General features: G+C 47.4%; 1 protein-coding gene across 1 annotated transcript in view; it reads left to right on the forward strand.

Annotated features, from left to right (window-relative positions):
* Positions 1 to 24334, forward strand: part of sema6bb (sema domain, transmembrane domain (TM), and cytoplasmic domain, (semaphorin) 6Bb) — a 109583-nt gene extending 85249 nt beyond the window's left edge. The window contains exons 15-17 of the mRNA XM_076153253.1: positions 655 to 732; positions 3734 to 3792; positions 21887 to 24334. Of these exons, the coding sequence (XP_076009368.1) occupies positions 655 to 732; positions 3734 to 3792; positions 21887 to 22794 (1045 nt within the window). The 3' untranslated portion in view covers positions 22795 to 24334. The remainder of the gene's footprint in view (positions 1 to 654; positions 733 to 3733; positions 3793 to 21886) is intronic.
* Positions 24335 to 26967: the final 2633 nt, after the last annotated feature.

Below are 26967 nucleotides of genomic sequence, written 5' to 3' on the forward strand. Positions count from 1 at the left end.
TTTTTCTCAGTAATGCGGGAAATATTCCTCTCCTTGTCGCCTCAGTGAAGGACGAGCGGCTTTATCTGATACAAAACATCACATTCATAAAAGATGTCTACAGATTGAACAAAGAGGACAAAGAAGAAGAAGCTGCTGCCATATATAAGAAAGCATGGTGTTGAATGTGGTCAGTGCTTCGTTCCAGCTTTCATTCTGCTTTTATGCTCGGACGAGGACGCTCTTAAAATCTGCTATAAACTGCATTATTACTCCTCTAAAAGGTGCAGTAATGTTAGTCGCCTTGGTGATGCCTGTGATGGATCATGGTGGAAATGAATCTAAAACCAAGAACCAAGATGCTTCCTGGAACACATCAGCCCCGATGATTGTAGACTTTTTGGAAATGGTTGAAAGTGATGTAAAGTACGCATGATTTGATTTGGTATGTGGAGCTAAAACATGCAAAACCGCCAGTATGCTTCCTTTGTAATTGCACACACACACACACACACACACACACACACACACACACACACACACACACACACAACCAGATGCAGAATTATGAAGAGTGTTGGAGCAGCTTGGATGATTTATAATGCAATGACTGGAATTTCTGAATGTTCAAGGGATTAAGTGGATCTGCGTGTGTGTGTTTGTGTGTGTGTGCAGGAATTGTATCGCATCCAGGGATCCTTACTGTGGATGGACCAGAGGAAGCACCTGCTCTTTCCTCAGACCTGGGACCAGGTAAGACACACACACTCACACACACTCACACTCCCTCCTGCGCTTGTCTCTTCTTGTTTCTTTCTTCAGACTTTGGTCCGTTCCCCTCAAGGTCGTCCCACATTTTATTCGTCTGTGCTGAAAAGTTCTCGGATCTATTTGTGACCACTTGAGCCTCTGAGTCACATCTGTGCCCTCTAAGTCACACCGTCTGCTCTTTGTTACACTTATTGATTCAGGATGTCGGCTGTTAAACAGTGCGATGTTCTTTCACTGGGCTGGCTGTAAAGTGGTGTAAGTGTGCATCTGTGTGTGTGTGTGCGTGCAGCCGTCACTGTCTTCTGTTGGGTTCCGTCTGTGCGCTGCGGATGTGTTTGTCTGCTCCCGAACGGCGGCGGCGGCTGCGTGTCTTGGCAGCTCCGATCGCGTCGCAGGCTGCCTCCCTCCTCTGCGCCCACATCCTCTGAAATCAAATCTCTCTTTAGTCAGGCTTCTTATTGAATTAGGCCTTCAAAACACACAGGTGTCGTGCCAGCAGATCAGACAACACGGGCCTTAAAGACCACCTCAGGCTGCCTGCTTATACTGTTAAAGGTCTCTGTGTTGGGCTTGATTTGATTGAGCAAGGGCGGTCAACTCGCCTATCGATTTTGCATCGGGTTGCTGTGAGTTTCCACTTTGTAGAATAACGAAACCTCCTTTTGCAACCTGACACCAAAGATCTCAGCGGTTGGGGGGGGGGAGAAGAACATTGGATATGAACATCTGCTTCTTCATATTGTTTCATTGGAAGCTTTATTATTGCCGGTGTTGTGTAGTGTATGTTTGTGTGTCTGCTTCGTGGTTCATGTTTCTGCAATCAGGGTAAATAATCACACATTTAAGCCAGTAGCTAATTGATTGATCTACTTGAAACACATCTCTTACCTTCTTTTCTGACCCATAATCCCGTTCTGTGTGTGTGTGTGTCGCCCCTCTCTGCTCTCAGGAACACACACACCCTGTACTGTATTGTTAATACAGCAAATGACCCACAAGCTGTGAGAGGCAGCCGACTGCACACAGAACATTATTCTTTATTAAGATGACACCTGCTGTAACACTCATTTCTTACTGTGTTTCCAAGGCAATAACAGTTGCCGTGTCACTGATTTGATCTTTGCAGCAAACAGCAGAATCCTGTTTGGTTTATCTGTCAAAGTGTCGCATTGATCGTTTTCTCTTTGGGCTGTACGACGTTACATAGATAGATTTCATTCTATCTTTTTAACCCAAAGAGTCATTAACTTAAAATGTAAGTATCTTCTTAAGTATTCAGTCTGCCTGTACTTATTGTTGTCCAATCACATAAGCAAAGTACCCTAATTTAGTTAGTTGGTCAGGACAGAATTGAACCTAAACCACCGCAGCCTCCCTGCTCCCCCAAGTTCAAACTGAAGTCAAATCGTTTTTTGTAACACCAGTGAGCGTGTGTGTGTGTGTAGATCAAATCCCTGCACTTCAGTCGGTATATATTTAACGTGATGACTCATTAAAAGCCCTTGGGTGCAATTCTGCATACTACACTGGGAAAGTCAGAGGTGCTGTGCTACTGTGTGTGTGTGTGTGTGTGTGTGTGTGTGTGTGTGTGTGTGTGTGACAGACCGTCTACTGTTTCCCTGCATCAGCTATCCAGCATCTAAATCACTGAGAAACTCTGTGTGGGTTGTAGAAAGACCATTCCATCAACATACCAACACACACACACACACACACTGATATGATCCATGATTTGGAGCCGTTGTGTGTGTGTGTGTGTGTGTGTGTGTGTGTGTGTGTGTGTGTGTGTGCCTCGGGCTTGCAGGCACCTGGGCTCTGTTCTCATTTCCTCCCCTGCGGCTTCACTTTGTCACGTGTTGTTGTCCTTTGAACTCACATGGGAAATGAGTTTTTAAGCAGCAGGATAAAGTTTCAGGGATGAAGATGAAGATGTCTCATCACTCATCTAGAAAAACACCAGAAAAGCAACATTTGTGGGTCGTTATTTTCAGAATGAATTATGAAAATCCAACACAAATCTCTAGTAATGATGTTCTTACTTTGAAATCTGGATTTTATATCGAGACGAAAGTCAAATGTGTTTCTTAAAGACACGATATTAACTTACACGCTTCGCTGCCCGACGATGACCTCGTCTTTATGAATGCGTACTTCCCCAGCAAACATTGTTCAAACCCACAGAGCTTTATCTTTTTTTATTTATTACATCACATCTCTTATTTCCTACATTTTGGAAGGAAACCCGGTGCACTAAAGTATAAGAAGGAATTTAAAGGGAGATCTAAAGTGTAACATTTAAAGAATAAGAGTCCAGTGAGTCTCACAGGTTTCATTCACGGCTTGATTAAGGATGATTTTTAAAACTCTTTTACTCGGTTGTTATAGTTTTAATCCTGTTTTTATCAAGTAAATATTAAATGTTAAATGTTACTGTGGACAGGATCAGCATGTTTATTGAGCTCCGTGCTTGTGTGTGTGTGTGTGGGTGTTAATGTTTATTCTGCAACACTGAGCCCAAGTGAAATTTCCCTAAAGGGACAATAAATGATCGTAAGTTAACTCATCTTATTACGGAGTTATTAAGACCTATGAAATGACCCCGGACTGTTTACGCAGCGTACCGCCTGTGCTCAGTTTGTGTAACACTTGTTTCTGCAAAGCGGCAAAGATATTCATTGTTTAAGAGGTTAATTAACTTACTTAATGACCTTACAAGCATAACTGGTTACCTTTTATACACGCAGGATATTACTCAGCTCCGGCTCCTCATACGCCGCTGCTGCCTTTTGAATTTGCATTTTTTTTTTAATTAGAACCCAAAATAAAACCCGCCGATGTGTTAAATGTGTACCTGCAGTACGTGGAGGGGTTGAGCGGAGCGTGTGTGTAGAGATTGTGTAGTAGTTGTTTTTGCTTTTATCGGAGCAGATCTGCGGCCGAGTTGCTGCGCCTCCTGATTAATGACTGTGTCTCCTCTCTGCAGACTGCCGTTCGAGCAAGATGTTGAACAAGGAAACGTGGCCCACTTGGGTGACTGTGACGGTAAGAGGACATTGTGTGTGTGTGTTTGTGTGTGTGTATGTGTATTGTGCTGTGTATTTCCAGGGTAAACAACATTATACACTGAAAAGGAAAAAGGGATGAGCCTGGTAGTTTACTCAGTCCACAAATAAACAGACATAAACATAAACGGTCCACTTCTGTCCTCTGTCCCGTCCCAACACGTCACATGATATTGTTCTTCTTCGTCTCACTTTGTGTCAGGAAACTCCTAAGTCAACTTTATCCTCCCCGTTGTTTACTCTCTCCCTGATTCGCTCTGCTAGCTTCGCCGCATATGTATCCGGCTAATTACATTCGACTCCAGCTTCTCCCCCGATGCGTCGTCTTCTTCTTCTTCTTCCTCTCCAGATCATTATGAAAATGGAAACAGCGATGGAGAAGAAGAAGAAGGAGAAGAAGAAGGAGAAAGGAAAAAAATAAGTCTCTGTTCTGGATCCGCCGCGCTCTCCGCTCCTCCCGTGGCTCCCGTCTCTTTGATCTGAGGCCTAATTCCGATGCGTGCAAATTAATCCTGTGCTTCTGTGGGTTCTCTGAGTTCATGTGCCGCGCTCCCTACGAGAAGAACAGATAAATATTACATAAGGGGAGGAGGGCAGGCGAGGGGGGGGGCTCTGTTTGATGCTGCTCCCTTCACCTCAGGTCTTCTGACCGACGAACCGCAGGGATGATCTGAACGCTCCAAGCAGGGCGGAGTGAACCCGTGTGTGTGTGTGTGGCCATGACTCCCGTGTGTTCGGCCTTGTAGAACACGTGTGAGGGATTGTGAGCCACCATCTCGCTGCTTAAAGTCAACCTGGTCTTGTTGGGGTATTGTTGTGCGTCTTCGCTACATTCGGTTGCTGTGAGAAAGTCGCCAATCGTGGTTGAAGACTAGAGTTTGGCAGCTCTCGCGTCATCTGTTTTGGTGAGAGATGTTTATTTACATGTTTTTAATTTCATGGAATTAACAGGAATAATGTTGCCAAAGAAGTGTTTTCCCCGTTGTCCCACATTAAGAGAACAAAGCAGCAGTAAGACAGGAAATACCAACGAGGAAGAAGAGCTGAAAAACAATCAGATCGCATGAATCAAAGACGCGTGAAGAGAAAAGGCGTCACGACTCTGATATGATGGAGAAAAATGCTCCAATGGTCGACATAGACACAGGAAAACGTTTAAACTTGATGTTGTTGTTGACCGATGCAGCTTGAATCATAAGCAGGTGTGCACATAAAACATAAGTGGCTCTCAGGTATGCACGGCCACCTCAGAGGAAAGGAGAGCGAGACGGACGGTTTACGTACCGAAACGCTTGAGGTCAAAAGACAGAAAGTCGTGAAACGTGGAGCGGCAGTTAATGTTCTAATGACGGGAACGTTGCGCGGCGATGAGGGGGCGGGATTTGACTTCAAAGGGGGTTTGGAGGCTGTGCAGCTGTGCGAGGGGACGGGTTTTTGGGCGCGATGTTGTATTTCCTGCTCTCACCTGTTTGGTTAATGGCTAAATGGTGTCGAGGTTCAACTCGTTTTCGCTCTCGGAGGGAAGCCGAGTGAGGCGAGTACGACACCGACGCGGCGAGAAAGCTTGTAATTAAAAGTGCAACTTCTGCGATTGCGCCTTCACCTCTGTACAGCGAGTGGGTGAGAGACGAGCATAATTACTCTGGCTCAGTGATCATGAGAAAGTTCCACGTCGTCGCCTGCGTTGCTCTCGACGCTCGCTGGGTTTGTCACAGCACCTTTCCACCCACGAACACGCTGTGGATCCTCACACCTAAACCCACTGAACTGATGTTATCTCATGTCCTGATGCCAATTCTGCTGCATGAACGACACAACTAAGCACTGACAAGATGGCGCAGCTCTCTGGAGACCTCCTGCTGCTACTTCTGGACCCCTTTAACCCAGATTCAGAGCTGTAAGGGGATGGAGGGTTTAGTCCATCTGGGCGCTCTGAGGGGTGATTGATCTGCACGGTGTCCCTTCTTGACAGAGGTGAGCTCTGTTGTGACACGATGATGAAGAGGATCTGCTGTCTGTCACCATTGCTCAGACGTCACATTTCCTCAAGTGGCGACGTACTTCCTGCTTCATCGTGTCTTCGATTTCATGTGACATCTCTCTGATATGCTGGATGCTTTGGTCGGGGGGATTCAGGGGGAATTCATTCTTCTTCTTCTTCTTCACGTCTCTTCTCTCACACAGACACCTTTACACTGTAATAACTTCAGTAACGATCTTCATCCTGTTGCAGTTTTTTCCTCGTTGCGCTTTCACACACACACCAACACACACCAACACAGATTGCAGACACACTCCAGTGCTAAACCCACCGGGATGTGGATTGGGGGGGGAATAGACCAAAGGCTTTTTGGTTGTTGAATTTTTTATACCTCTGTCTTGGACCCATTGCATCGAGTCTTGACCCGGCAAATGGGAGGTGCGATACACTCTGGCCTCTCCCGCCTCTCATCAGTGACTTCGGCAATCTCATTTTCACTCCTACCTCCTCCCGCTTCTTTTCCTGAAAAATAGCTTGTCGTTTTTTGTTTGTTTGTTTGTTTGTTTTGGCCCCTCGTCAGATTGAAAGAAGCCAGATTTCCCTTGTACTTAAAAACACCCTATTCCACTCAGTGTGCACAGTGCTGTATGGGCCAGAGAGAGAGATAAGAACTGGTTGAATGTGTTTCTTGTACATCAGAGCATTTAAACGTTCCCCAATTAAATCCCTAAGTTGGAATAAGCACATTGAAATTTGTATATTTAAGTGTTTAAATCGATCGTTACAAAGGTCAGAGCAGAGTTTTGTTGCGGCTAAATTAGTGTCAAGAAATGTAATTATGTGATTTTGCTCTTTGAAAGCATAAGGGAATATTTGGATTCTTAAACTTGGACAGGTTTTCTGAGACGTTTGGTCTTTGCTGCTCGTCTCTTCTGGCGTTTCTCTGCCAGTGTCATCTCTCGAGTCAACGCTGTGCCGGTTTCCAGCGCCGAGACGCCGTCGTCAAATCTCAAAGGGAGACGGATGGACAGCCGTACTCAGAGCGCGGCTAACTACCTCTCCATTCTCCTTAGCCGGAGAGATGCAGTTGCCGGAAGGAGAATTGATTTTCATCTCTCCCCCGGCTGATGGCGGTCGAATAGATATCAAGGGCGATTCTGCCAGAAGAAAAGGAAGGGGAGGAGGAGAGCAATGAGGGGAGGGCGAGTGGGAGAGATCAGATCAGAGAGCAGCGAGCGGAGTGAGGAAAGACAAAAAAAGAAGATGATGAGAGACGAGGATCAGAGGAGGAGGGCAAACTTTGAGGACCGGAATGGACGAAGAGTGCGGAAGATCAGAAGTCTGACGCCGCGAGGAGGAGCGACGGGAAGAAAAGAGGAAGAGGGAGGACAGAGGAGGGGAGGAGGCCAGGGCGGGGGGTGTAATCGCGTGGGGGTGAAGGTGGAGGAAAAGCTTGAGAAGGGAGGAAGAGGGAGGAGGAGGAGGAGGAGGAGAGGGCAGCTTTCATGGACAGGCCGCTGTGACAAATGGACTCAGGGTGCCACCGCCGTCTCCGGTGTCACGCTCGCTGTCGCCCTCCCCCTCCTCCTCCTCCTCCTCCTCCTCCTCCTCAGCGGGCGCGTGTCCAGGCTGTAACTCTTCCTCCGTGATGTAAACCGCCCGCCTTGCATTCTCTTAATCTTCTCCTCTCGTACACCGCAGGGCCCGCTCGCTTCGCCCTTCGCCTTATTTCACACCGCCGTCCACGTCTACACTTTTCTCTTTTTTTGTATACACATTTCCCACACGACCACGTCTCATCGAATACGTCTGGAGAAAGACCAAAAGGTGCAGGATCGATAATAATGAGATACAGAGCGAGTGGAGGGAAGCAGAGGGCGACACCTTCTACGCCTTTGCATCAGGAAAACACAGATCGTCCTCAACCCACACATCAGATATCAGCTATAGGAGACGCTCAACTAAACCGTGAAGCGTGTGTGTGTGTGTGTGTGCCATCTGCAGCCTCTAATATGAGCTGTGTGCGCCGCATAATTAAGCGCCACTCAAATGGAGCGGCCATATTAATTACATAACCAAATCTTTCAACCGGGCGCAGGGATCTTGTGCGTATACGTCTGTGACTTCCTGTTCTTTCCACATATGAGACACACACTTATGGGAACCCTGATCACTAATGTTACAGTGAAATATAGGCAGCAGAGAGCAATAATGTGTGTGAGACCTGTGAAATCTGAATTTCCACGTCTCCTTAATTGTAAATCCGCCTTAAACCCAGACACCATCTGCCCTGGGAGGCCTGGTTGAGTATGCAGGGCTGTATAATCACACTTATGTTACATATTCATCTGAATTATTATGTCTTTGAGGGGGAAACTGTGCCGAGCTGCTTTAGAACGGGACGAGAGGAGCTGATCAGATTGTTAAATTGGACTTTATTGATCCCTGGAGGATTTCCTCTGGACTCGACCCATCCAGCCACAGCGCCGGGGCCACAACTCCAAATCTAGCGGGGGCAGAGGCGGGCACAAGTGTTGACGCTGTGAGACACAAGCGCCATTCATCATTCATATCTGAGCTGGTATTGTTAATAATCATAATGGAATCTGCTAATATTGTCCTCACGCCGCCGCAGCCAAATCCAGATTTTTGCCTCCGGGCCGCCAATTACAACACTTTGATGGTCACGCCCACGTGCGTCTGCACCAAAAGCCTCCGTGTGTAATTTGCGCTTGTGCCCAGTTTCAACAACAATGGAGCCATTTAGATGAGAGTGACTGAGCAGTTTTTCTGTCCTCTAAATCACCCGGCTGAGCTCAGGCGGCGTGACGACCTGCAGCTGGATTTATTTTAATGATGTTTGAACAGAGAGCAGAATCTGCTTCAGCAAAAACTTAACTCACTCTGAACTTCTGTGGTTTTTGCACGTCGGAATGTACGTGTGTGTGTGTGTGTGGGTGTGTGTGTGTGTGTGTGTGTGAGAGTGAGTGTGTGTGAATTGGTTTTTTTTGCACACAAGCAATCAGCAGAGAAGCCTGGGGTCACATACGGGTTGTTGAGTGACACGCCGACTCCCCAACCAGCCTGAGTGTGAGTGTGTGGTTGTGTGTGTGTGTATTGTGTGTCTGCTCCTATAAACCGTCTCTTTAAACAGTGTAATGAGTCTAATTCAGCTCAGGCGTCAACAGGCGGTGTTGTGTGTCAGATCCACTTACCTGCAGGTTGTTGCGACGTGACGATCGCGTCGGCTCGGGGTTTTTTCCCAGGTCGCGACCCCAGCTGACAGGCAGATCGGTTACAGCGTAAACACACGTGTTAAACGCCCTGTCAAACCTCCAGCCTCCCTTTTGTTAATCCGCCTTGAGCGTCTCTCGGTTGGATCCGAACGCTTTCGGGACCCTGAAGCGACGCCGCAGTCCTCGGCTTAACGCTCCACGATTGATTGTGTTGCTTTTGCGGGGCATTGTGTCGACGTGTTGACGTGTGTTTGTGCAGACGGCTCATCAGGTAGAGTCGCCTCTGATCAAGCAGCCGCCACGCAGGGGGAGAGGGGGAGAGTGAGACAGGTGGTGAGAGGCAGGGAGAGAGAGAGGGGGAGAGAGATCCACAACATTTCCCTCTAGTCTGGTCCACAACTTCAAACTCCAACCTTTCTTAGATCCACTGTCGCCGGTGTCACACACACAGACACACACACACACACACACACAAGCACACACACACACACACACATACACGTTCGCCACCCTTTTGGCTGTGAACTCACTCAGCCGTAATGACACAGCCAGCGTTGCCACAGTGTAGCTACAGATGGAAGCAATTATGGCGCTGTGAAAATATTTCCTGAAGAAAGGCGATGTTTTGACTGGAGGAACAGCGGGTTGCAATCACTCAGTAATTGAGGTCCACCGAAAACATCAATGAGGCGAAGGGCAGAGCGGAGATCCTGCGTCGTGGCGTCATGTCAGAGCGGACGACAATCATCGCAGAGGGAGGGAGTGAGGGACAGACGGCCCCCTCTCTCTCTCTCTCTCTCTCCCTCCCCGGTGGTCACGGCGTCCTGTGGATCTTTGTACGGGGGAAGACAATTTGTTGCCAAATTTACGGCTGCGGTCGCATTTATTTCCAGTCTAATTGCGGCGGTTTGGAGAGGGGCCCGAGCTGAGGCTTAGCGAGGGGGGACCCATAAAGCCCCACGCCGCCCTTTGTACTTCTCTTTACGTCTTTAGGTTTGCCTATGATGAATGCGTTGACCCGTCGGTTGAACCCCAACAGAGACAGACAGGGAGAGGAAAGGAGGGGGAGGTGGGGGGGGAGTCGTTCGCCACAGTACTTAATTCCTGTCTGATGTGGTCTCAGGCCTTAAGACTAAAAGGGAGGATGATGCTGCTGCAACCTTGAGGCAGGAGTCGTCCTTCGTCCTCTCCTAACTCCCCCTGCTGTCGCCCCTCTAAGTCAAGACGCCAAGGGCAGAGATAAACAACATGGTGTGTGTGTGAGGGAGAGAGAGAGAGAGACGGGCGGGGGAGGGGGGGTGTGAGACCAGATCTTTCCCTTCAGAGAAGCATCTGAGTGGCTTCAAGAGCAGATCTGATCCCCTTAGTGAATTCCGAAGCTCCCCTGATGAAATGTGAAGATCTATGACGGCGGCGGCGCGACTGCATATACTTGGGAATAAGAGAACGAAGAAGGAATGGAAATCGTAGTGTGTGTGTGTGTGTGTGTGTGTGTGTGTGATTTGAGTGCAAAAACATGGAAAAGGGTGAATTTGCTACGAGCTCTAAGAAGATAAGAAGATAAGAATAGCCGCCTCAGCCCGCTGCGCAGTTGGCTGAGGTGTGAGGATTCCTGGAGGGCCCGGTCTCTTTCCTCTCATCTGCACCGCCACAACTTCTTCTTCTTCTTCCTACGGGAGCCACAAAAAAACACACTTACTGACCCCTCAGTGAGCTGCAGGGTCATGACTGATAGCGGCGGGTTGAAGATAGAGAGAGAAGCTTATTGTAAGAGAAAACTTTGCAAACATTTAAGCGTTTGGCTCCGGCACAGCGGCTTCATTAGGAGTGTATGTGTGTGTGTGTGTGTGTGTAATATTAGAAGTCGATGTCTGGTGTTTATTCTGCAGGCGCTGAGGGTCGTAGGTTTGTCTGGGTCCCGTCTCATGACTGTTTGATCGGCCAATCCGTCATTTGTCATCTGTCTGGCAATGCCTTCTTATAATTTGATCTCACACACACACACACACACACCCACACGCAACTACGCACACACAAAATTTAGCCCAGAGACTCATCTCAGCGTTCTGAGACGAACGTGACACATTTGATTTCAGCTGGCAGTTATCTAATATGAACTTACTCAGGCGCACACACACAGACGCACACACACACACAAAGGGCGAGCAAGGGAGAGAGGGAGAGAGAGGGGAAAGGAGGGAGGGAGGGAGCGAGCTGATGAAGTGTAAGCGCTTCAGGCTGATCTGTGGTCAGCGCTAAATAATAAGCTGTCCAGCAAACTGCCAGCAGGACCCGCAGAGTGGTGAGTTGTGTAACGGCTCACCTAGAAGTCCTACAGCACGACACCCGGCCCTGCTATAACCACCCTGCCTGTGTGTGTGTGTGCGTGTGTGTGTGTGTGTGTGTGTGTGTGTGTGTACAGGGGGTGGGGGGTTGTTACTGAGTCCATCATTCACACAGGAATCGACTAGAGTGACTTCCCCTAACTCCTGGCATCAAACAGCACCTTTCCTCTTTTCCTCAACACATCAATAACACCTCCTCTTTTTTTCCACGCTCTCCGTCTCTCTGTTTCGCTCAGTCACACACTCCGTCTCCGTCTCATTCCTCTTCACCGCGTCTATCCGTCCCCCCCTCCGACGTCTGTCCCTCTTCCTTCTCTCATCCTTCTCCGTATCCTCCCCCGCTTCCTTCTTCCCTCCATCCTCCGTATCGATCACCACACATCGCCTCCTCAGCCCCGGGACAGCTGACGCGCGTTGAGGGTCGGCGTCTCCAACCTGAGAAAGGCCTTGGTCGACGCCCCCGCTTCAAGCCGAGGACGTTTTATTAAAGACGGCGTGTAAATCACCGGGACGGGGCAGGGGCGCGAGCGAATGAGGCGAGAGCACTTTCAATCAGGCCGAGCAGATGGCGTGCAGCCCCAGCACAGGGTCTGATAGTTTAATCATTCTGTTAAACCTTCAGAAATTTGTATTGGGAACAAATCCAACACTTCAGCACTGGGGGTGTTAACATAAAATACAAATTGGCTGCAGTTTTCAGCTGGTGGGTGTATCGTGTAACACTGTGTGTGTGTGTGTGCGTGTGTGTGTGTGTGTGTGTGTGTGTGTGTGTAGCCGATGTGATATATAGATCTCGCATGTAAGGGAGATTAAGTTGGAATCGCCCGCTGCATGATTTGGGAATGAGCGATACGAAGCTCTGCGTGGACGGAGAGACTAATGTTGCCACGCCGACCTGCTCTCCAATTTATATTGCTTGTGACATGTTTGCGAATATTTATTATTTCTGTACTTTCCACTGTGTGATTTTGGCTTTGCACTTAAAATGAGAATATCAATTACCATCCAAGAGTGCAGCCAACGAGTTTGCTGTAAGCCATAGGATAGGGAGGGGACTGAGACACACACACACACACGCACACACACACACACACACACACACACATGCGCGCCGCTCTGGCACACATGTATGCACACAAACACTCTTGGAAAACAATTTATTTCACCGCTGTGTCCTCCACAGCCCACTTGCTTTGTTTGGTTTGGATGCAGTGGAAGCTGTGAACACACACACACACACACTCACCCCTTGTTAAGCTGCCTTTTTTGCGAAAAGGTTGACCAGATTGGGAAAACAAGAACTCCCGATATAATTGAATCCGCAAATTCACGGCGGAGGTACATTCCTGACAGCAACATGTGTGCAGGGGGGAGGAAGAGGGGGGAAGAAGAAGCATTTATGGTGAAGAAAGGAAATTTTGTACTTTTTGATTATGTGGTGCTTGGAGGGAGTCGGAGGCCTCTGATGGATTCAACACTCGGGCGTTCCTTAAAGCAGTTCCCAGACTCTACCTCGTTTACTCTCCCCTCCCCGTCTCCCCCCAGCAGAGGGAGGGTTCCTCTTCCTCTAAGCATGAAAAGGCAGAAGGGAAACCAAGAGGGATGAAGGGAGGGACGGCAGATAAGAAGAAACAAGATGCGTGGAAGATGAGAGGACGTGACGAGATGTTAAGGCAGCAGGAATGTAATTAGGCAGTTATCTCACACGTTGAATCGGAGCCAGCCGCAGCCGGAGCCAGAGCGAGGAGCCCGATCCTGATCCGGCCTCTCTAATAGACCCAGCTGAAGACTTTAGTCTCATAGCAGCGGGTTTTCTTGTTGGAGATTTGATGTAGTTTTAATCACAAACATATGGCTGGCGTGCGCATAAATGTTTTAACACATTGATCATTTTGGAGGCGAGACAGGAGGGCCGACCGGGTTCTGGGTTTTAATTTATTTATTTATGTATTTTTTCGTTTTTTCCCAGAGTCGAGGCAGAACTCTGCAGCAGTTTCTCTCAGCCGTGCTCTGAAAACACAGTCGGGGAGGAACCGTAAAGTCTTTTTACAGTCGTCCCCGAGAGTAAACACTGTTTACGAGTGAGCAGGTTTAGTCCGAGTAAGGAGCTGTGCAGCCTGGATGCTTCTTTCTTAAAGCGATTTAATTCCCTCCGACTTTCTTTCCATCCTTGAACACACATTGGCGTTTGCTTAACAGCTCACAGTGGGGTGTGTGTGTGTGTGTGTGTGTGTGTGTGAGAGTGTGTTTTGTATCTGGGTGTAAGGTGGGGAAGAAAATGTGATAGAGGCAAACGGATACGTAAACAACACTACTCACCGTAACTCCAACCGTCTCGAATATTTGCCTGAATGTTCCAAGTTGAAGAAATTAGGATTCATGAGTCGATTCATCTGCTTGGAGAATTGAGCTATTTTGGATCTGACTCAAGACTCGTCTGGGGTTTGTTTCCTCCACCCTTTGTTTTGTCATCTTGGGCACCTCTGATCACAACAATTCCACCAAACCGTTGCACAAAGAGCATTTGGGAGTAGTTTGGTCTCATTCCAGTCACAAACAACCTTCGGAGCTGTTTGTTTGGAGAGTAAACAAGATCTGAACTTGTTCTGGATCAAGGTGACATATCGATCTGTTGATTGATCTAAAACCAGAGGGGGGTTAGTTGCTCGCACTTAACAATAGAAAAACTGCAAACTGCAAATTTCGAGAGATGCTGTGAGAAAAGAAAACACATCAAGCAGTGGAGCAGCTTTACAACACAAAACCTACAGAGGCTCCAACGCTTTGAACAGCTGATGAATTATTGATACAGAAGGAAATGAACTACAGGTCTGTTTCTAATTCTATATGTAATACATTAGACTGTGTGTATTATACATTCCTTCTTTCTTTCGAGTGAAGATTCATCTGGGATTCTGGCAAGCATCTCTCGCCCACATCAGCCTGCGTGAATAAGCGTCTTCGTCTCCGCAAATCAAAACAATCACACAAGCTTAAGCGCAAGTTATAAGTCTGTGTGTGTCGTCCACTTTGGCCAGTTGTGTTGTCAGAGTCATCAGGGGACAAGGAGACATTCTAGGACACACAGTTCTCTCACATGCATGAAAATCCATAAGACAATTAACAACTCTTCTCTCTGCGCCCCTCCTTTTTGCATCCTCATACCAAAATCTTGTTACCAGGGGCAACAGGTGTGCGCTACATTCTCTCTCCAGCAGCTCTTGCAGAAGTAGCACCTGATGCACAACACTTTTAATTACAATGCAACGCCACCGCCAACATTATGTGGAAAAACTGAAATCTTTGTAAAGTAACTGGTTACATTTAAGTGAGTAGAAGAGACCAGAAACAAACATTTGTCAAAGGGAAAAACACAATTACCTCTGGATAGTAAACAGCATCATTATGGGATGTCAGCTCATGGGTCCATGTCAATGCTTATTAATTTACGCTGCAGCGACTTCTGCTGCGTAGATTAATATTTCGCCTGCACTTTAATAGATAATAGATTCAGTATTTCCCTCTGAGGAGCCGCTGGTGCAGACACATTACCAAACGTCACACAGTGGGGAGATTGCTGCTGCTTTTAAAGGAGATGAGAGGAGCGGTTGTGATTGCGATTGTTACCAAACCATAAACTCCCCTCAGCTCGCCCACTCGTAATGTAAAACAATCGATTCTTCCTCAGCCCACACAGTTTCCACGAGTGCACCGGTGTGTTATGCATCGGCAACCACAGAAATACCAGAAGTGCACCAACAATGCACGGGGCAATGCACTGCACTTACCAGACGAGGCCTTATGCATTCCTTACATAGTAAATGTATGTAATGTAAGAAAGAAAGAAGGAAGGAAGGAAGGAAGGAAGGAAGGAAGGAAGGAAGGAAGGAAGGAAGGAAGGAAGGAAGGAAGGAAGGAAGGAAGGAAGGAAGATAGGAAGGAAGGAAGATAGGAAGGAAGGAAGGAAGGAAGGAAGATAGGAAGGAAGGAAGATAGGAAGGAAGGAAGGAAGGAAGGAAGATAGGAAGGAAGGAAGGAAGATAGGAAGGAAGGAAGGAAGGAAGGAAGGAGAGCTTAATCCTTTGTGTTGATTATGCTTTGATGAATACTTAAACTCACTGCAGGAGTGTGAGTCACTGCAGCATAAACAGTGTATCTGCTAACTCCCTTCTCTTAGTTACAGATCATAGATTATCACCGTCGCCTCATCACCGTATTAAAAGCTAAATGGTTAAATAGGAGAGTAATGCCTCGCCGTGTGGAAACACTTTAAAAAAGGAAAACATTTACTCTTGTGAAATTGTGAGACGTCGCCTGGATGTGCTGGAAGAAAAGTGTCAAATTAAGCTAAAAACCTGAACCTGCTGCCTTGGTGGACCAGGCTCAGTGCTTCTGCTGGTATAAAGGGCTCTATGACTTTGCATAGGATGGAAGGACATATTTTGGAAAGTGTAGAAAGAGAAATTTAAAGTATATGCTGAGAGGAAGAGACAAAACAGCGCCTGCAGTCTCTCAGCAGAGGAAAGGACGAGGAGGATAATGAGCAAAACTCATCGAGCCATGGGTGCAGCGGCACATTCAGTCACTTATTAACAGCAACATGCACTCACTTCAACACATATCCACACCTCTTTGCACATGCTCTGACAAGTGCGCCCCTTACATACAGTCAACGCGTACATAAACACATTAACATGCAGAGAAACGGCGAGGGTTGAGGAGATGAAAGCCGCCTCAGATCACTTTGCTGTACGCTGACACGGTCGTAACCTATGAAGCTCAGAAGCGTGCGCTCGTGGCATCGACGGGTCCGCTGGGATGCTGTGAAGTCTCTTTGTTCTGTTGTGATCTGCTGGGTATTTTTTTGGAACACACGTATCCCAGCTCTCAAACTGAATAAAAGTTCCGGCGCTCGGCTTTTGATTAAGGATGTTATCACACTGCAGGCAGGCTTGAATAGTTTTGAAATTAATTGGGTAATGTTGAAAATTGCAAACACCTTGTGAGGGTTATCAAAAACAGTGTTGACAATAAGCAGAAACATGCTTCATAATGCTGTTTTTGTGTGTGTGTGTGTGTTAATCCCTGCAAGATTCCATTCATATTTAATCAACAACACAGGGTTAAATCCATCTGGCTCTTTCTTTATCTGTCACACACACATAGAGATGAATGTACACGAAGAGTAGAATGTGTATTCCGTTTTATTTCACTGCCTCAAAACTACAAAGTGTCTGTTGTTCCCTGTGGAAACGGAGAAAGGGGAGAGAAAATGAGAGTGGAGGAGTCAGAGGCAGCTACAAAGAGGAGTTGAATGCAGCCGGTTGACCTGTCACGTTTGCTGTGTAATGGATACGTCTCTGCATCAGATTGATATTTAATTTGAGCGCGGAGGGACAGCTTTGATTTGAAAGTGTGAGGGTATTAAGTTATTTACTTCAATTTTGAATTTTTGAGCCATTAGTCCTATAATGCCACCACCCCTGCTGATCAAAGGGCTGGTGGAGAAAGAGAGAGAGAGAGAGAGAGAGAGAGAAAGAGAGAGAGGATTAACAACTAACAAGGACACTGTGGAGTGTGAAGGAACAGACAAGTGAGAGTTACACACAAATGAGAATGTAAGCAAAGGAAAATTGAAAGTGTGAGAGTGTGTGTGTGTGTGTGTGTGTGTGTCACGGTTAAACTGCTTTGTTCGGAACTGGCTCCATCTCCTGTATTACTAAAAAGCTTCCTCCGTCACTCTCACTCCTCTTCATCACTGTAATCCTCACTTTCGCTCTCCTCTCGTCTTATCTCATTTGTCTGTGATTTCACCTCACCCTTCCTTCATTTTTTGCATGTTATTGGGCTCTCCTCTTCCTCTTCCTCTTCTGTTTGGCTGTAATTGGAGCTGGAAGCCTTCAGACAGGCTCAGCGTGCATCAGGTTGACAGGCAGGCCTGTTGGCTTCTATTAAGCTTTAATAAGTGAATAGGATTGGGAGAGGAGAGAGGGAGTTAAAAGGAGGAGAGAGAGTGCAAGCCTTAGCTTCTCCTGTCACCCCCTGATAATCTCCTGATAATCAAAAACCCTCAGCTCAGCTCTCTAGCAGCTAGACTCCGCCCCTTCCCTCTGATCAAACACTCTTTATTATCTATATGCTCACACTTGGTCCGATCATTTCACCATCACCGTCTCAGTTTCTGCTGTTACACTGATGACACACAGGTTTATCTCAGTTCCAGTCCAGCAAAACTCTTAATTAACTCCGATACGGTCAGAATTCTGCAGCAGGAATCCTCACACACACCAGAAACATCTTCCCACATCACACCTGTTCTCCAGAAGCTTCACCAGCCACCTCTCCAGTTCTCACTACACACACTTAAACCCCTGCACGGCCTCGCCTCTCAGTACATCTCTGATCTTGTCCGGCTTAACACCCAAACACACTTCAGGCTGTTTGACCCTTCCAATACAACTTCAGCGTCTGTCAATCTTCGTATCATTTTATTGCTGTTGATCTGGCCTGCGTCTCTTTTTATTGGTTCTGATTTTTGTCCTTATTGCTTGTGTTGCTGTATCGGGTTCTATTGTTAGTTTTATTGGTTCTTATCTTTGCTTTGTACCTATGCTGCTCCGTCTTCTTGTATTGCTGCTGATTGGCTCATGTCTTCTTCTATAGTATTCCGATCTTGCATTATTATCTGTATGTCTTCTTTTATTGCTGCTAATCTTGAGAGTGACCTTGAGTTTGAGAAAGGAGACATAAATACAACTTATTATTATTATTATTATTATTATAATCGTGAGCCCTCAGTGGGATGCAGACTTATTTTCTGCCACACACACACACAAACACACACACACACACTGCTTCATTGTCATCTTTCTTTGCTTATCGCCACTAGGCAAAGATTTCTTCTACATTTTGGGCATCCAAAGAGAGACAGACAGATAGAAAGTGAGTAAGAGAGAGGGAGAAATGATTAACATAACCAGGCGTCTGTCTGAGAGCGGTGAAAAGAAGAAGCATATTGTGTCTGAATCGGCAAAATGTGCCTTCATTATCAGGAGAATCCCGGTCTATTTTCCATAGCGAAACCGTCTAAACACACTCACCCAAACACACACACACACACACACACACACACACACACACATATATCCCTTTGTCAAGCATTCCTCTCCTGCACGAAGTTGACAGGAGTATTATTGCACCGTGCAGAATTTAATCTGAAGTGCCACACAGCAACTCCAGACCGCAGCTGTGGTGAATGTTAAAGAAATATCTACAACCTCCGCGCCGAAGTGCCGAGTGAACAATTCCAGATGTGATGCATTACGTCGCACGGTTGATCTGGATATTCTGCCGATCCGGCCCTGCGTTTTTGTTTACAAAGTCATCAGCGCAATGTGGTGCAGAGGGAAAAAAGTCAAACCATAAAACAATTCATTACCTGTCTCCTCAAAGTCCTTGTGCACGGATGTGTGTGTGTGTGTGTGTGTGTGTGTGTGGGTGTGTGTGTGTGTGTGTGTGTGCGTGTGTGTGCCGATGCCCTAAACGAACATGGCAGTGCCTATAACCTCTAAATGCCTTTCTTTGTGTTGCGTCTGCTGAACAACCTCACTGAGCAGATGAGGGGTAATGTAATTGAAACTGGCAGTCCCTCCAAACTGAATATTGGCCCAAAACATGAAAACCAATACCACATAAATCAGGCCTGCGTTCGGGGCTGCAGTAACAAAGATGACAACAATGTGTTCAGAAATGAACTCCCAGTGAGCAAACGCCAAACTCAATATACATTGTCGACCAACATGGGTGCTTAAATGAATACACAAGACTGAAGTGATGTCTGTGCTGGTTGGATGAGCTGGCAGTGTGTCAGCGCGAAGGGAAGACGTGAAGAAAGACACGCAGGGAGGTCTGGATTGTAAACTGCCATCTGTGCTCACAGGAAGCTTCAGATATTGGGCAATCATGTTGAGTAAAGCTAATATAACCTTCCAAATAAATCTTAATACCCCTTTATGTAAACACTTTAAATGCAAACTCAAGCCACATGCCGATGTTTAATGTACAATGTTTTCAACTAAGTGTTAGACGGAGAATTATTATTCAGAGATTAATATTTGAAGACGGCGATGAGCTAATACAAGGAGGAGGGAGGGGGGAGGGAGGGGGCAGAGCTGAGGTAGTGAGCAAACAAAGAAATTAAAAATAAACATGGATGATGTTTGGCAGTAAGAAGGGAAGACAGAGCCGCTGTTAAAATGTGATCTCTGGTTATTCAGCAGGATTTGCCCATCGGCCAACTGCGATGAACTGTGCGTCTCCCATAATTAACAGGCCGTAACTAAGGCCTGTGTCCACATGTATCACCGAGGGTATTGGATTGGTGATAAAACACTAATTACTGCTGGAAAGGACATTGACTGAACAACAAGCCCGGTTGATTAATGTCAATGGAAGCTACATTGATGGCACTGGAAGTCTGCCGTCAGATCTCTAACAAGCGATTCTACGCGGCCGGGGGGAATAGATGAATGGACGAAATAAGAATTGTAACGCTTCATGAGCACGCTTGTAGAGTATGTGCTCTTGTTTTCTTTGTTCGATGCCTCTGTGCCAATACCGGAGAGGAAGAGCAAATCATTTCCATTTACAGAGCTTCAATGTTCTCCCTGAGTCATTTACTCAGATTGGAAGATACCAAGTGCAGCTACTGGTTTGTATCCCAACAACATTCTCAGTAGCGAGGTGACTTGCAATTGAGAGAAAGAACATGTGCCAGGCTTCAGAGAGAAATGGGGATTTTCTTATGTAACTGTTTCAGAATGAAGGTAAACGTTGCAGTTGAGGGTTTTGGAGGTTTTCTGTGGCCTGTAGCAGCATTTGCATTCTTAGCTAAATAGGGACAAAGGGGCGGTCACATGATGCACATATCAGATATACATTGCAGACATTTAAACATTATGGAGCAAATGTTATTGAATATTTTCAGATAGATGATAATACTTCAAACTACAACAAAATACAACAACCAGGTCTCTAATCCTAAAATGCTTCTGAAAGCACTACTTTGTTTAATTTCCTCTCTGGTTTACATCCATTGCAGCATCTTTGCAGCATTGCAGCATCTTTCCAGCCTAACCTGTGCAAATATAACACAAGTATCAGATATAGACCGGTCGAAAGACGTAAAAAGAAGTAGAGAGTCACGATATACTGCATTCTGTTTCTCTGTTTGTGAGATTTCTTGTTGCTTTTGACGGAGTTGTGCTTTGGATTTGTGGGGATTCAACAGTCTGTCTGTGTGTTTTTCGATGCCATTCCTCAGTTTAATGTCAGTGTGGAGAGAGCAACACTTTATTACAGCCTCCCACAGGCCGCATTAATTAACCACCAAGCCCTTCCCCTTTGCTGGAGGATGCTGCACCACAATCTTCTCCGTTTTGTCGCCATTAGAATGACAATAAACGCGCCCGGCGCAATAAATGTATGTTTGTTTGAAAAGCCTCGTGTTGGTTCTTTCTCTCATTCTCTGTCCCCGTTCCGTCTCTACGCTGTGTGTGAGTGAGTAAGTGGCTCCCGCTGTCGATTAATGACAGCCATTTATTTTCTGTGCGAAAGAATTTATTCCTCTGTCCTTGTGGAGACAGTTCTCCCTCTGCTGCAGTTGGAGCTGTAATTTAACAACTATTACAATGTTTGTCTAAGGCCCCACATGTTAAAATGTGCTTTAGGCAGCCTCTCTCTCTCTATCCCTCTCTCTCTCTGTTCTCCACTCTGCTCCCCTGCCACACTGTCCTTGTATTCGCTGACGTGCGTCCCAGGAGTTCAGACAGCAGAGAAAGAGACGAAGAATTTTTTTTTCTAATTGATCCTATGCAGTCTGTGTGCTGTGGTCTTGTTGTATTCACATTCTCAATAATTCATAAGTTCTTCTCTCCAAGGAAGTTCATGTTATGCTCTTAAATAATACAGAAACTCCTGCTCTCTGTCTTCTTCATCTCTAAAAAACCGCCGCCTTATCTTCACCGCTCGCTTATGCCTGAGATGCAGCGAGGACAAATTATCGGAACGGAAATAAATGACGTTTACGATAAATGTATCCGTTTACGTATAAGCCACAATTATCCCCAACCTAGATAAACGATAACAGAGTTTCATGGTATAGGATATAAAAAACAAAATTATTACTGCTCATTAATGCCAGACTTCACATCTCCTACAATCAAGCTAATGTTTTCAAACATGTTAGCGCTGAGAGCCATTCTCAATCAGGAAGACAGTTATTACAGCTATTAAAATCACCATCCACTTTACGTAATGAAGGCAATTAGCCAGAGCTACCTTGGCTGGAGCGCACACAGCACCCACCCACATAGGAGGGGAAGAAAATGTCTGACTATTGTTGGCTCCCGCATGTTTAATCGAGGAAATATTGATTCTATTTAGATCGTTGAGCGTGTTGACTGATGGCCTTCGTTTTGCGTCTGACTGTTTCCTCTCTGCGTCTCTCTGTAGGCATGCTGTTCCAAGAGAGTTTCATCGAGGAGCCTGATGGTCTGGTGTCTGTAAACCTGCTGGTGGTGTCGGCTGTATCCGCCTTCGCAACAGGAGCCGTCCTCTCTGGCCTGATGGTCTGCTGGATCATGAGTCACCGCCACCGCCGCTCTCGAGGTTCCGGAGGCAATGGCGCCCGCCGCAAGAGTGACAAAGAGCAGAGCATGCTGGCCCAGGGGCGCAGCGGATCTGTAATGAGCGTGACGAGAACCAGCGGTGGAGAGAGGCGCCGCTCGCAAGCTGACAACCCGTTCGTCATGCCCAACGGCTGGCCTAAAGGTGAGATGGACCCGGGCTTGCTGCCCACCCCGGAGCAGACGCCTCTGCAGCAGAAACGGGCCATGCGTCTCCCAGACACCGAGTGGGACCAGAGCCAGACCTTCCTCACCGCCGTGGGGACGCCCTGCCCCAACAACTCTGTCATCTACCTGAGCTCCAAGTTCCTGCACGGCGGCGGAGGCGGCGGAGGAATGGTTCGGATAGACGACCCGGGGGAGGTCATACTCCCCCCTCACACGGAACGCCAGCGCTACCTGATCCTCGCCACCCAGAGAGGGGAGCACGGGGGCAACCGTCCCACCGGCAACCTAAGGAACTCAGCGGGGGAATACATCTACCCCGCCACGCCGCAGGACTCGCCGGACCGCCGGAGGGTGGTTTCAGCCCCCACTCCCCACATGGATTACGGAGAGCCTCGCTGGAGCCACGAGGCGCTCAACTACAACAGCAACAACGGCGCCCCCTATCACCCCCACCGCCAGGGCCTCATCAGGCCAGACATGCACGGGCCTCGAGGGCTGGGGGAGCTGGCAGACTTCAGCCACCTCCTAGGGAAGAACATGGGCGAGCGCACACCCAGCGGCCAGTGAGGGGTAACGTGTGTGTGTGTGTGCTGAGATACCGAGCTCTCTTTGGAAAAAAAACCCCATTCCCTCTCCTAGTAAACTGAAATAAATCCCAGTCTAACCCTGCCCCGTCTGTCCTCTCTCACCGTCATTCAATGTTCTGACGTCATTCAGCTGACTGAAGAGGCTGACTGCTGTGAAGCCGGCCATTTAGAGAGAGAGAGAGAGAGAGAGAGAGAGAGAGAGATTAAGAGGCGGCTGGCAAAGAGCGGAAAACTCTCCTCACGCCTCCCATCCTAATCTGAGGTGCACCCCTCGGCTCTGAACGACGCACGGAGCTCCACCATGACACCACGGGGACGAATAACATGAAGAAGAAGAAGAAGGGGCGCCACGGGGACGCCGTTTCTTTTCAAAAAGGACAATGTGGAGAAAACAATACTGGCAATTCATCTCGGAACGGCCAAATGTGAAAAGTCTCCCTCTTCCGTTTTGTTTTCCCAACGTAAACTTCTCCTTTGATTTAGTTTTTTTGTTGTTGAGTTGAAACTTTGTCTCTGCTTTTTTGTGCCAGTGGCATCCAGCAGAAATCAACGTGCTTTACCTGGGATGACAGATCGCATAATATGATACAAAATCTGTCCTAGCTGTGCCAGAGGGCGACGACTCCCACTCAATCATGCGTGTGTGTATGCCTGTGCGTCTGATTGATGTGTGTGTGTGTGTGTGCGTCCCTGCGAGTGGCCACAACAACCCCAACCGGTGTCCTGTCTAACTGTGAACTATGCCTTCATAATGACGTTTATATAAGGAAGAAGTCCAATCTCCTTGTATAAACAATCGACCAATCAGAGGTGTGGATGTGGTGAAAGTGACTCTCTCACCTTCATTTTGCTCCCAGTACCTCAGAAGCAGCACTGATTATAGCCACAACGACGTGACAGAGAGCAATAATAATCAAGAATTATATTGGTAAGAAGACTGAATTACGTTTTTATCTTAATTAGCAGCCGACTCCGTGTTAAATTAGTGCTGTTTTCTCAACCAAACTGTATAGGAGTAATCCGATCCTGCAGGGCTCTGGGAAAAGGAACAATATCTCTTTCCATTCTTCCTCCTTCCCCTCGCTCCCTCTCTCTCAGCGCGCCCGGGGTCTTGCCCGACCCTGACCCGAGGCCTCTCCCCCGGGCTCGCCAGTGGCCATTTGAAGGAGAGGGAATGTGAGCCGTGGCTGTCTGGCTGTCTGGCTGTCTATCTCTCTGTCTGAACGGCGGGGCAGCGAGGCCCCCGCCCACTTGGGACTTCCATTCAGCCTCCTCTGCCCCCGACACTGAGCCTCTTTGTGCCCCCCCCCTATCCACCCTCCACCCCGGAGCGGGAGGAGACTTCGACCACAAATTAACGAAGAGTCAGGGACCTCACCGAGCACGGCAGCCCCGGCAGAATATCAATGAGGCGTCACATCGTAAGGAGATGAACCGAGCAGGTCTGGACGTCTCTAATGCCCCGAACCTGCTTCACCCACGCTGGCGGTTAATTAACTGATCTGCCGTGTCAAACAGGAGCCCATAGCCGGGGGGGGGGGGGGGGGGATGATGTGGTTTGAGGGGCGGGGGGGGACCCGGGGCAGTTGGGCCGCCGGGTAGCTGTTACAATGGTCATCCCTAGTGGCTTCATCCCTGTGTATCTCACAACAAAAGCAGGATGAACAAAACAGATGGTCATGGGTGGACTTGGGTGTGGAATTACTCTTTCACTGGCTGTCTGTTCTTTTGATGTTTTTTTGCCTTTTTTCTCATCCCCTCTCGATTCAAATGTAGATCCAGAGATAGTTTTTTGGTTCATCTGGGTCGTGGTAGTGGTAGTGTACTGTGTGTGTGTGTGCGTGCAGGTGCCTGTGTGTAAGCCTCTGAGGGTTTGTGCCTATGAATACATTACTCATATTGAGTGTAGAAAACAGATTTGTATCAGTTTGACTTCCTTTCTCACCCCTGTGCTTCTTTTCCTAACCGCGGTTGAGCTTTTTAATGACGTGCAACCCTTTTGTTTAACATTCACAAATCAGTGTTCGCAGGGGGTTGCGTAATCATATCGCCGCATACTCTATAATGCATTAAGGTTTGGGGGGGGTCAGATGGTTGATGTTGTCGGTACATATATATTTCCCCGAGTACATTACAAGTACACACAGCCCAGAGACGGAGATATTAGCTTGAGCGCTTCAAAGAGATTTATGAAAGCAAGGGAGAGCAGAGGAGGTCAGGAGGGTGAAGTTCGGCGACTCACGACATGGCTACAGTGCATTCTTTACACATTCCACCCGGCCGCAAACCGCCCCCGAAAAACAGGTCATTAGTATTGAGGAAACGAGGCCCTCCACCAGCCGCGCCCCCCCCCCCCTCCCCTCGCCTCTGTCTCTCTTTATGTCTCCGTCGTGGACCTAAGTGCCGCGCGTATGAATGAGGCCTCGGCGTGTCCGTCCAGCCGTGTCCTCGCCTCCGCCGTCTCATCCAGTGTCGCTCTGAAACATGCTTGATTAGGCAAAGTACATTCCCCGGCCCCTCTAATGGCCTGATGAGCCCCAGAGAAGATTACTGCAGACACATCAGCCCCAGAGAGATGAGGCGCGCATTCACCAGCACAGTCGCCATTACCCCTCTGCTAACCACCAGCCACACACACACACATATATACACACACACACACAGAGCTCCTTTAACTCAATTCTGGTCACAATTGAATTAAGATCAGCGATAGAGCTCAAGCCAAGACTCCCAAGAATAGACTACACACTGACTGCTCCTATAAAAGGTATTGTACATGATGTTATCGTATTAACTGTATAATATGATTAGACCTTAGTCCAACTTTAAAGGGCAGCTGAAGAATTCACATGGTACCTCGTGGAGCATGAGACTGTTTATGGCAGCCGTCACCCTCTCATTGCTCGTCTTTCACCAGCTATTCTCTCCCTCTCTTCATTACAAAGCTCCTTTCCTTTTTTACGGACTCATACTACACACACACACACACTCTTTCCTCCATGTTTGTTTGTCACTATTAACAGTGAGCTGGTTAATTTAACGAGGCGGTGACAGAAAACACAAAACCAAAACTAATTTGCACCAAAATCCATCAAAATTCGCTTTTATGTCACATCAAACCCGTAATGTTTTACAGGACTTTTTTTTTTTTTAAAGATATTTTCCGAGCCTGTCATGCGGTAAATTGCTTTCCTCTGTATTGTTTTGTAATGAGAAACGATTTTCTCTGGACTTTAAAAAAAAAAAAAAATGTTACACGCATTGCCTCTAGTTCTGACCCCTGCACACAAACACACACATTTTCTCTTTTTATCTCTGCTACACACACACTTCCTCACACACAGCCCTCGTGACCCACTCTCTTTGTATTTCTATTTATCATGTTGTGTCTTGGTGTGCTTGCTGGAGAGATCTATGCCTTTGTGTGTTGGGGTTGTTTGTGCCGTGTGGCCCAGTGATGCGATGCCCCCCGACCCCCCGACCCCCCCCTCCCTGCCCCCCAGCCTGTTACTGCCATCTTGCCTACAGTGACCCCCCCGCCCCCCCACACTGTACGTTTGACTCTTGGAAAGAGGAAGCCCAGGGCAGGAGGCGTACTTGTATCTTATCCACCGCCGCCACACTGGGGAGGAGTAACATGAAACTGCAGACACACACACTCCCTACCAAGCCAACATATGAACGCATAAGCACAAAAACAAAAAGTGAAACAAAATCAACATGAGCATTTTTGTAAAGTTGTAGATGTATTTCGGTCAGCAGCGCCGATCATTTCTGTCATGTTTGTTTCTTTTCTATTGTTTGTTTCCGTGGTAGATATTTGGTTTGAAATGATATGGAATATTATTGTATATGATTTCACTTTCAATTCTCTGGTGTGCCGGATTTTGACGATGACAATGAAGAGGAACCTGATGACTATCATGATTGTTGACAATGAAGCAGTACTGTGAGCAGCGTTGAAACGACCTCTTCTGTTTCGATGCCTATGCTGAATCTGAAAGGAAATGGAAGATGAGGATGAGGAGTGTATGAACTCACACAGACTGAGGTTAAAAGAGACTCGTACTTTTCTTCTGTGGAGCGGAGTCTCCTACTGTGAAGGACCCTGCCGTCCGTCCTATGGCTCTCACCAGAGGTCGTCCCCGTCCCT

This window comes from Genypterus blacodes, unplaced genomic scaffold (assembly GCF_046128005.1).
Source record: "Genypterus blacodes isolate CSIRO-AG114 ecotype Tasmania unplaced genomic scaffold, CSIRO-AGI_Gbla_v1 ptg000058l_1, whole genome shotgun sequence".
NCBI classification, from domain to species: domain Eukaryota; kingdom Metazoa; phylum Chordata; class Actinopteri; order Ophidiiformes; family Ophidiidae; genus Genypterus; species Genypterus blacodes.